This window comes from Pleurodeles waltl, chromosome 2_1 (assembly GCF_031143425.1).
Source record: "Pleurodeles waltl isolate 20211129_DDA chromosome 2_1, aPleWal1.hap1.20221129, whole genome shotgun sequence".
Lineage (NCBI taxonomy): Eukaryota > Metazoa > Chordata > Amphibia > Caudata > Salamandridae > Pleurodeles > Pleurodeles waltl.
Window position 1 is genome coordinate 733,384,225 of NC_090438.1, and position 12,091 is coordinate 733,396,315.

The window sequence follows — 12,091 nt, forward strand, 5'->3', positions numbered from 1 at the left end:
AAACCTTCTCAGGCCCTGAGGACCTCGTCCTCTTGGGCCCAAAGCACTTAAAAATGGAATGCAGAGTGGCCCCACCTCCACAAGCCTCATTAGGCCCTGGGAAGCCTTTCCTCCAGGGCTTTTAAAGGGGAGGGGACCCATATGGCTCACCTACCCTTGCATTCTCAGGCTCTGGGGACTCCATCCCCCAGGCCAGAGTTTAGTGCCACAGTGCCCAATTGCGGCACCCACATACCATATGTTGGGGCCTATGGGGGGAGCCCCACAGCCCCTGTGGATGGCCTGGTCCCTGCATTTTTAGGAGCTAGCATTGCTCCCACCCGAATGGATCAGCTGCATTTATGCTGCTCCTTCAGGTGGAAGAAATATGTTGTTCAGTTTTTTAAATCTCCTGCTAGCTAAACGCAGACTTAGGGCCAGTTTTACTAACATTTTTGCTAGGTTTGCATCACAAAATTGACACAAACCAGCACAAAATGTTTTTACTAATTTACTTTCCAGTAAAAAACGTGTTTTGCCCTGGAAAGTAGTCTGAAAGTAACGCAAACCAGCTCAAAGCACTGCTTTGTGTTGCTTAGCATCAAGAGGGAGTTCAATAGGTGGTACATGGGTGTACCCATGCAACCACCTATGGCTTTTGATACGAAACCTTAACTGTAGACAGGGTATTTCATCAAAAATTAACATCACTTGAAAGCAGGCATTAATAGGAGAAATGTTTTTGTTTCTTATTTCTTTTTCGATTTTGCATGTGTGCTGCACTGAACAGCTCACATACAAAGTAGGAAATGTTTTAAAAGTTGTCTAAGCAAAGTATTTTGTACTGGAAGCAAACCCATTCAATACAAAACCTATGCTAGACTCATGTACACACCCTTGCGCTATGGCACAAAAGTGTGTGCATAGCGATCAGCAGCAAAATTCTGCACCTGCACTAGGGAGATGGGAGAGCCATATCTTTGTATATGTGGCACTCTTCTTCTCTCTCTCTCTGTCACGCAATCCAGTGCAGCATTTTTGGCTGCTGCGCTGTGTTGGGTGACACTGTGGCCCTTAGAGTTTGCTCCCATTTAGTGAAAGATTAAAAAATGCTCCTGCCAGATTGAAGCAAACATGTTTCCTTGCCCATGCCAGAGTGGGAAGGGAAACTACTGTGTCCCGAGCATAGGCTCCCAGGGTCACAGCAAGTAAGCCAGCCCTGGAGGTTGGGGTCCGCAGAGCAATCAAGGCTCAGGGAAGAGGGCCGTGTGGCCCCCATCCATTTTGTTTAAAGAAACCGCCATAGAAGATGGAGTTCCCAGGGCCATTTTAAGGCTCGCGAAGGGGGCTGCATGGCCCCCTCTCCTTTATTTTTGAATGCAGCCCTTGGGGATGAAGTCCCCGGAGCCTCCTTAGGCTCACGGAGGGGGCTGTGTGCCCCCTACCCTTAATTTAGACATTGGGCCCTGGATATGGTGTCTCCAGAGCCAAAATGGCTTGGGGTCATAGTCCCCCTACCTTTAATTTAGATATTGGTCCATATGGGATGGGGTCCCCGGGGCAGTAAATGGCTCGGGGAGGGGTCCATGCACCCTCCGCCCTTGTATAATATACTGGGCCCCTAGGAATGGGGTCTCTTGTGCCAAAAATTGGGCTAGGGCGGCGGGGCCTATTCACATTCCCCCAGTGGGAGTCCTGCATGCTTGCAGAAAAAAAACACAGTTATTTTATTCTGGCCCCACAGAGGGCCCCTCTGGGTCCCACCCACAGGGCCAAAGTATCCCTACCCTGCCCAATTTAGTTATATTTTTTACTTCATGACAAGGGGGTACGTCCAGACTCCTGTAACAGCTGCCAGCAACATTTCTTTCAAGCTCTGGCCTCCGTGGAAGTCTGACTACTCAGAAAGCAAGCTGGCCCAAGAGAAAAAAAGCAGCTTGGGCCAATCAGAATGCTCTATTTGTACATTGTGGACCCAACAGTCCAGACATACAAATATTTTTTACCAAAACTACAGAATGGGTTTACACCAAATCAAAAAAAGCAGGATCTGGGGACCATGATCTTGCTTTCTGCCAAATTTTGTGTAATGCCGTTCAGCAGTTTTTGCATTAGTGCTTCTAAAAGAAACTATGGAAAATGCATGGGTATTTCATGCTTTGGGACCCCCTTTTTTTCTCAGCCCCCCACTTGACGGATTACCCTGAAACTTTCCATGCATAAACTAGGCAAAAAAGATAACCTTTTTTTTTTTTTTAAGTTTCCTTATGAATTCCGCAGTTATAGTTATCTCAGGTAACTATAACCTGTGCCCTACGGCAACTATAACTCATGTCCCTGCCCTGCACAGTTTTCTCATGAATAATTTCACTGCAAATATTGCAGTGCTATAATCAATTATGTCCTAGAAAATGTCATGAGTGATGTTATATGTGGGGTAAGTAGCAGTGCATGGAGAGGGCACGAGTTATGGTTAGATTAGAGGACAAGTTATAGTTACTTGAGATAACTATAAATATAACTGCTGAAGTTATGTGGGTTTATGTAGGACAAATCTGAACCTAACTATAATGTCCCTGTAACCTTTGTTTTTTCAGTGATTTTCTAAGGGTTTTTAAATTTGATTTCCTAACTATAACATTGCTGTCACCTTTGTTTTTTTCAGTGAATTTCTATTGTTTTGTAATGCTATTTCCCAACTACAATGTCTCTGTAACCTGGGTGTGTGATTGGTTGTGTGGATGTGTGATTGTGTGTTGGGTGTGTGAGTGCGTGTGCGGTTACCAGTGTGGGTCTATAAGTGGGTGCGTGAGTGGCTCTTTGAGTGTGGGTGTGGTTTTGTGGGTCTGTGAGTAAGTGCGTGAGTGGCTACGTGGATGTGTAAGTGGGTGTGTGAGTGGTTGTGTGGATGTGTAAGTGGGTGTGTGAGTGGGTGTGTGATTGTTTGTGTGGTGTATAAGTGGTTGTGAGCATGTGTGAGTGGGTGTGAGTGCTGTCTCGGTCTGTGAGCTGGTGTGTGAGTGGTTTTGTGGGTCTGTGAGTTGGTGTGTGAGTGGCTGTGTGAGTATGTGAGTGAGTACGTGTGTGGGTCTGTGAGTAGGTGCATTTGTTTTTATTAATTGGGATCCATGACGATCCATGTGGACCCAAGAATCCTTGCTTGCTTGTTTGGGACATCTTGCCCATGAGGTGCCCCTCACAGATCACTCCAACAGTCCCTTGGGGTCAGGGTACCTCTACCCTGCCCTTTTCTTTTACATTTTAGGGGCATATTTATACTCTGTTTGCACCGAATTAGCGTCATTTTTTTTACTCTAAATCGGTGCGTAGCATTCTTGTCCAATAGAACACAGTAAATCGATCAGTGGTTAATATAAATAGTATTAAGTTACAAATTGGTAATTGAATATAATAGCACAATAGAGGAGAACATACGTAACAAGTATTATATTATGTTGGTTAAGGTTCTTATAAGCACTATCTTAAGTAATTATTATTTGTTTTTTGTGTTGTTTTTAGTATTTGTATTTAAAAATTGTAAAATTATATAAATGTTTTTTAATTTTAAAACTACACTATCCAACATGCATTGTAAATAATGAGGCACTATGGGGTATAAATAGTAAAAGGGAAAAGGGACTCATTCACTGTGAACAAGACTCCTTGGGGAGTTGAAACGCGTTGGTGGTTGTTATTTTGGCATCAATAAATAGGCACTATTTGAACTTCATGGAGTGCAGTGAATACTTTTGGTGAATTGTATTTCTCGAGATTGGTCCTCTCCGTCACTAGCACCTGCAGGGGAGTGCACCACCCAGCAACCTTTAGACCATCCTTGTTTGAAGATATATATATATATATATATATATATATATATATATATATATATATATATATATATACATATATATACATATACATATATATATAATAATATATATATAGATTTATATATCTACACTAAAAGCCCAAAGGGACGTTATAGCTAGGTTTAGATTTTACAGACACAAAAACATAGAAATTCAGCTGTTAATAGTTGGAGTTATTTCAAGAAACTATGGCCCAGATTTATGAAGGGCTTAGTGCCAACTATTGCCTCAATAGCGTATTTTTTTTTGCTAATGTGGCGATAGTGTGTCAAAACACTGTACTATATTCACAAAGTTGTGCAATGCACGCATTCCGCCACTTTGTAAACCCTTGTACCACATTATGCCTGCAGCAGGCATAATGTATGCAAGGGGAGCGTTCACCCATTAGGGGGCCCGCACAAATGGCGCCGTGAAATCTATGAGATTACACTGCGTCATTTTAGCAGCATACTTAACGCCTGCACACAGCAGGTGTTAAAAGGAGGCACACCATTACTTATAATGGGCCTCTTTGTACTTTGCTGGGTTAGTGCCAAAATGTTTGGCGCTAATCCCGCAAAGTACCACAATAGTGTAAAAAATTATGACACTATTGTCCCTAACCTGCGCCATGGTGCACCGTATGTTAAATACGGCACACACATGGTGACGTTAGGAGGGCACAATGGGCCACAAGAAAAGTGGCACTTCATGACATGAAGTGCCACTTACTCATGCCCTAAGGTAACAATGGGGGTTATTACAACTTTGGAGGAGGTGTTAATCCATCCCAAAAGTGACGGTAAAGTGACAAATATACCACCAGCCGTATTACAAGTCCATTATATCCTATGGAACTCGTAATACAGCTGGTGGTATATCCGTCACATGTGGGACGGATTAACACCTCCTCCAAAGTTGTAATAACCCCCTATATCTTTCACCCTTGGTATGCACAGTTTTCTCATCAATACCTTTACTGCAAATGTTACAGTGATATTATCAATGATGTCATAGAAAAGGTCATGAGTGATGTAATACCTGGGGTAGTTAGCAGTATTCGTATCCTGCAGTTTTTCTTTTTTCGGGGGGGGGCTCCACTGAAGCTGAGTCCCATAGTGGCTGCAAACACTTCCTAGTTGAAGTATTGGCACCCAATCAGATCTCAGCACGAGATCTCCAGGATCTGCAGAGGCTCTGCTCCACAGATATCTATATTTCTTTTCCCTTTAATATCTCTAAAACTGCTGAACAGATTTACATCAAATCACAAAAAGCACGCTCTCTGGACCAAAAGCTATCTTTCTTCCTAATTTGGTGAAATTCCATCCAGCAGTTTGACTATAGTTGTTTCAAAATCTCTATGGGAAAATGCATGAGGAAAGCACGTTTTGAGACCCCCCCTTTTTTCCCAGCCCCCGCTTGATGGATCACCTCGAAGCTTTCAAGACAGCATCTACCCCAAACTTTAAAAAGATGTAGAAGGCACTAGCAGAAATAGCACAGAAATGTAAAGGAAGAGGATACTCTGGGAAATAATAGAGGGTGCCTAGATTGAAAGCAAACTGTAAACCAAGTGACCTGTTGTTTATTTGAGAAGGAAAAAGAAGAAAGGGAAGGACACCTTTCAATTTAGGCTAATTATGACATTCAGCAGCAAGAGTGTACAAACATATTGGCATTCAGTAAAGAATTATCCCACTAGGCCTAAAGTAACCAGGAGATACCTTTCGGTGAGCAAGATCAATGAAGGATGAAATTAAAAGTAGTCAAGAGAATGTTTCAAAAGAACCTTGGTTGGGGATACGTTGAGGCTTTAGGAAATATAGTAAACGTAAAGCATGTCAGTGTGGTGAAAATACAAATACAAAGGAACATACAAAATACAAAGGAATATCAGTCACTTTTCTTCTAAGAAAAATAAATTGGAAATTCTACTGCACGAATGATTATGCTGTATATATCTTGAAATGTCCTCACAAACTAATGTATGTAGGTGGCGCAACTCTACCAGTGCATGGGAAAGCATTTTACAGAACATAAGAGGAGTGAAGAATAAGTGTAAAGATTATCTGATTGTTTGCCATTTCGCAGAAAAGCGTAACAGTGATGACAGAGGATTGAGCTATTTTCGAACTGATGCAGTACTCACAAGCAGTGACGGGGTGGGGCAGAGAGAAAAATCTCAGAAGATTAAGAATCCATATACATTAAAGGAACTAACAACAGGGCCTACGTGGGACTAAATATGGAGGGAGACTTTCACACACATCTATATTTCTCTGTATAGTATTAAGTTGAGTCAACAAATAATATGAGTGCAATGCAATTATTGAGAATTAATTTGCAAATTTGCACTTAAAGGAGTAGTGTTGTTTATTATGAAATGGTAGCCCACTTGGGCATGATGTATTTGAACATCAATTTGTTTTTATTTTAGAATAATTAATCTGTTCTGTTGTTAGAAATGCAATGCTGTAAGCACTGTAAATCCATAGACAGTCTGTTTTTACCCCTATCACAATGTAAGCCTCGTTGTAAACACGGCTGTGGGCAGCTGAAACACGTCAAATGGCAGCTATGTAATAAAGGAGTTTAACATGACTACAGTGTGTGGGCAACCTTTTTCCATAAGGAGCAAAAAGGACAGTGGCGGTCACCACTAGGGAGTTATAGTTTGGACAATGTTTCCATAGAAAAAGAGTTTATTGACTTGCATGTCTCTTTGGCACCTTTTGACAAACCCTCACAAAATTTTCCAAAATAGTGTGCTGAATATTCTTGTTGCACACAGAAAGTTTTGGGGTGATTCGTCAAGCGGGGACCGAGAAAAAAGGGGGAGCAAAAAAGTTGTGTTTCCCATAATAATTCCCATAGGACCTTTAGACTTGACTACAGCCCGAACCACTGTATGGAATTACACCAAATTTGGAAGAAAGTGAGCTTTCAGTATGCAGGTAAAATCTTTGCTTATTCAGTGTAAATCCGTACAGTAGTTTTGGAGATATTAAAGGGAAAATACATTTGTATATCCAGGGTTGTGGATCCTTTGATATAATTCACGAAAAAAGACGAGCTCATGCAGGGAAATGCACAGCTCTGATCGGCTGCCAACACTTCAAAGCAGGATGTGTTGGCAGCCATCTTGGGACTTGGCTCGATCTATGGACACCCTGACCCCTTAGCTCTGGTGGAAGGACCCCCCCAGGGCTAAAAAGAGCATTAAAAAAAGAAAAAAACAAGCACACTTGTTTCTGTGAGGCCCCCGGCTGTGCCAGGTCCCAGGGGCATTCACATTTTTAATGCGGGGGGTCTCTGGTACTCCCGAAGCCCCTGGAACCACCTCCTCCCCCCTATAGTACTGAATATAAGCCCCGAGGATAAATAAGCCCAGGAAGGGTGCCCCATGCGCTCCCTTCCTTTATGTTTGATATGACCCAGGGACCTGGCCCACTCAGGGGCTTTAGTAGGACATCGCACTTGTTTAATTTTTTTTAACATTTTTGCTGCAAATTCGCAACAGTCAAAATTTGCAGCAATATTTTCTTAAAAAGGATTTCCTGAGTCTGGGACGCCAGCACCAGAGCTAAAGGGTTAGGGTGTCTCTGCCTTGGCCCCTTTTATTTTTTTTCACTTTCTTTCAGGAACTTGGCTGACACTGAGCCACAAGATGGCTGCTAACACTTTCTGGTTAAAGTGTTGGCAGCCAATCAGAGCTCTGCAGATTTCTGCATGAGCTCTTATTATTCGTAAAGTTGTCAGGGAGGAACTGCAGCCCTTGCTATAGAAATTTGGTTTTCCTTTAATTTCTCCTAAACTACTGAATGAATTTACACCAAATAACAAAGCATAATCTGCGGACCAAAAGCTAACTTTCTGCCTAATGTGGTGTAATCCTGTCCAGCGGTTTGGGCTGTAGTCATGTTCAAAATTCATGTGGGAATTAACATTGGAAACACAATTTTTTTGACCCCCCCTTCTTTTTCCTTGGCCCCCACTTGATTGGTCACCCCAAAACTTTTCATGCACAACAAGAATAACTGGCACACTTTCTTTGGCAAATTTCGTGAAGAATTATCAAACTGTGCCAAAGATACAGGCAAGTCAAATAATGTTCAGAGCAATCGTGTTTTTGTGGTTTTGCAAGCATGAAATACATCCTATTGTAAAAATTGAACTTTTCTGAAAATTTTGCATAGTTTTGGAAAAGCAAATTTCGCTCACCACTTCATTTGATACAACAGAGGTTTGCTCAGTTCTGGTTCACAGAATCAAAAAGGTGCTCTGAAAATAATTACCATGAGCATAATTTCACGACCTTTCGCTCTCCGTTGCAGAAACACAAAGTCCTGTGTTTTTTATTTCATTTGCTTTCTGATACTTGTAATTTTGTTGTATAATAAGTACAGTTTTAAGAGTCTCAGAATTCAAAGAAAACTAGACTGAGTATGAGTTAGTCTTTTTGAAATGGATGAAAATGTACAAAATTTAGACCTAGGTCAATGTCTATGACCATTCTTGTATTTGGTGTGAAAAATCTGCTTACCCTACAGATGATGATCCTCCATGGTTATGCTGCCTGGTAATTATTAGACTCTTCTTATGAGTGCTTTAGCTAGTCCAAGTATTAACAGATACTATAGAAAATTTTCCTGGAATGGAAAGCAGCATAAAGAGTTGTCATTGCGAGCACACGCAGTGGGGACAAATAGAATAAGTGTGAGTACATACCAGCTGAATGAGATGTTTCACCCATTAGAGCTAGCCCTCCATCAAATGAGAGGCTCTGTAATGATGTGAATTGATCAGCATAGTACCTTTGAAACTGACTCTCTTTGGCCAGCCACACTCACTTGCAAAAAAGTCCAAGGTCCCTAAAATAGCTACTGGTGCTCTCTACCTGAAGCCACTGGTTCAATTTAAGTATTGGGTGATTCACAGGAAGCTGCTTTTAGGGTATTTTAATGTTATAATACAGTCTGGGTAATTGGCAGCAAGGAAGCCTTGAACACTAATGCATGTCTGGAAATGGCCTTTTTTTACCCCCATTTAGGTACTGAAATAGAGCTATATTTAAGGTGCAGAGGCCCCTCAAACCCTTGAGCCCTGCCACCACTTCACCTGATGCATTTCTGACAGCTGTGTCTATGATTATAGCATGTTTGTATAAGTGTAATTGATGTAGAACTGTTCACCAATGATGACATTATTTCAAGACATGCTGTGACCTACAATACTATATGTCACAATAGTATTATAATAGTCTTAACATCTTATTTTGCCTTTAACACGTCTGTCTCCTTTGTAGCATATATGCCGATTACATTTTGTTAATAGCTGAAAATGATGTTCTTAGTTGCCATGTTCTTATTCTTGTGTAGGTCAACAGTGATGTTGTGTACTACAATGCAATGAAGGATGGCTCTAAGGAAGTGGTATATGTTGATAAAACCCACGTTGGGAGGAAGATTTTGACAAAAGCGATTGGATCTGATGAAATGCAGGATATTATGGATCAGTATAAGTTTTCCGAAGGTAGGATTGAGGTAACAAATGTTTTGACATTGTGTGTGCTCGTTAGTCCTGATCATTTTATGTCAGAGTATTGAGCACAAAAATATTGTGCTTCCAAATATCTTAGCCTACATCCAAACCATACCTTTCCAGGCTTAGAGTGCAGCATAAATTATGCAAAACAGAAGTAGGGAAGTCTGGGACATTCCCAGTCCTTAGATGGGTGTATTTCCTTTATATGAAACATATAACCAGCATCAATGACACTTTAAGGTCCATATTTATACTTTTTTAGTGCCGCAATTGCAAATGCGGTGCTAAAAAGTATAAATATGGGCCTAAATGTACTCACTTTACATGTCTGTTTTTCTAGCAGAATTTTATAGCTTGCAATAAGTACAATGCCATCCATGCTGAGCTAGAAGAGTGATAAAATGTTTTGCCATTTTTATATCAAAGGCTTTAAGGATAGTTTTAGCAATTGCTACTCAAGCCAAACCCAAAAATTCCAAAGGCATTTGACCTTTTCCGGCACAGTATTATAGCTTTGGCATGGATAAAATATCATCCCAGCCAACCTCAAAAGAGTAAAATCAGCTCCTGAGGCACATGCTTTGCTCTTGCTAGATGATATTAAAGAGGCATTGCTTTGTCCTGACAAAAGGAAGCACCGGTAAAAGTTGAAAACGACTTTGCAGCACCTTCCTCCCTGATGCTTTATAGTCTACCATGGGGGGAGTACCAACAAATGAGCCTTGCTCTTAGGATTAATAAGAGGTCAATAGGCTGATATCTGTTGAAGGAATCACAATGCGTAGGTGTTAGACCTGACAGCCTTGAGGTGGTCATCCTCCAACTTTTTGCTTACCTCCCCCCACGTTTCTGATGCTGCTTTTGCTGGTTTTAGGACTTTGCACACTTTACCACTGCTAACCAGTGCTAAAGTGCATATGCTGCCTCCCTTAAACATGGTAACATTGGTTCATCCCCAATTGGCATATGTGATTTACTTATAAGTCCCTAGTAAAGTGCACTACATGAGCCCAGGGCCTCTAAATGAAATGCTACTACTGGGCCTGCAGCACTGATTGTGCCACCCAAATAAGTAGCCCCTTAACCAGGTCTCAGGCCCGCCATTGTAAGGCCTGTGTGTGCAGGTTCACTGCCACTTTGACTTGGCATTTAAAAGTACTTGCCAGGCCTTAAACTCCCCTTTTTCTACATGTAAGTCACCCCTAAAGTAGGCCCTAGGTAACTCAGAGGGCACGGTGCTATGTAGGTAAAAGGCAGGACATGTACACATGTGTTTTATATGTCCGGGAAGTGAAAAACTCCTAAATTTGTTTTCCTGTACTGCGAGGCCTGTTCCTTTCATAGACTAGCATTAGGTATGCCCTCATATACTTTTTGAGTGGTAGATTCTGATCTTAAAGAGGTAACCAGGTCATATTTAGTACGGCCAGAATGGTCATAGAAAATCCTGCTTATTGGTGAGGTTGGAGGTTGAAATACCACTTTTAGAAAGTGAGCATTTCTCTGCACTTATATGCCTTACAGCCTGTCTCCAATCAACGTCTGAGCTGGGCTGGTTGAAAGCTCCCTTGTGCATTTCACCCAGACAACCACAAACACAGGACACACAGTCACACCTGCACTCATCTGCATACTGAATGGGTCTTCCTGGGCTGGAAAGGTGGAGGTCCTGATGTTTATATTTCAAAGGCTAGTGGCCGGCCCTCACATAATGGACTGCCAAACCCCCTACAGGGGCCCTGGCAGACAGGACTGTACTGGAAGGGGAACTTGTGCACTTCAAAACCTGTCTTTGAAGTCTCCCTGACTTCAAAGTAATCTTGGGGTATATAAACTGGGTCTCTGACCCCACCAAATCAGACACTTCTGGAGCTATACTATACCTGCATCCTGTCAAGAGGAATTACCTGGCTGCTCAAAGGACTCATCTGGACAGATTTGCTGTGAAGGGCTGCTGCTCTGCTATTGCCCTGCTGACCTGCTGGCCTCTGACTTTGCTGAGAAGGACTCTGTCTTCCCCAAAAGTGCTCTCCAAGGGCTTGTATTGAGCTTACCTCCTGTTTACCGAAGTCTCAGGGCCGAAAAGACTTCATCTATTCAGAAAACTCGTTGTGCAGTGAAAATCGACGCACCACCTGCTGAAATCGTCACAAAGCCTGCATTGTGACAGAGAAATCGCCACACAGCCTGATTTCTCGAGTGGAAATTGGACGCAGCAACTGCTGTGCGACGGAAAATTTAGTGATTCACCTCCTGGATCGACACAGCACCCGTGCCTTCTTCCAACACGTCACAATTTTTCCCTGCATCGTCCATGGGCATAAAAATATCCCTGCATCGCAGTGAGGAACCAAGACTGCATGCCGATAAACAATGCAAGCCCTTTGTAGCGTGAAAAGAAATGACGCATCATCTGTGTCACACCGGAAAATCAGACGCACACCTTATTTTTCCTTGCAACTCCTACTCTGCGGTCTCTGCACGTCATTATTTTTGATGCATACCAGATACTGTGTGTAACAAAGAGACTATTGTTTATTTCCAAGGATTAAGACTCTTTTAAACCTTTCAAAAGTGATATTTCAACTTGTAAATATTGAATCTTTGTTGTTTTGACATTAGTTTATTCAGATAAATATTTGTTATTTTCTAAACTGGTGTGGTATATTTTTGCGGTGTTTTCACTCTGTTACTGTATGATTTACTGCACAAAT

At 41.9% G+C, this 12,091-nt stretch overlaps 1 protein-coding gene across 1 annotated transcript in view; it reads left to right on the forward strand.

Moving 5' to 3' along the window:
- Positions 1–12,091, forward strand: part of F13A1 (coagulation factor XIII A chain) — a 536,045-nt gene that overhangs the window by 417,510 nt on the left and 106,444 nt on the right. The window contains exon 11 of the mRNA XM_069217374.1: positions 9,212–9,365. Within this exon, the coding sequence (XP_069073475.1) occupies positions 9,212–9,365 (154 nt within the window). The remainder of the gene's footprint in view (positions 1–9,211; positions 9,366–12,091) is intronic.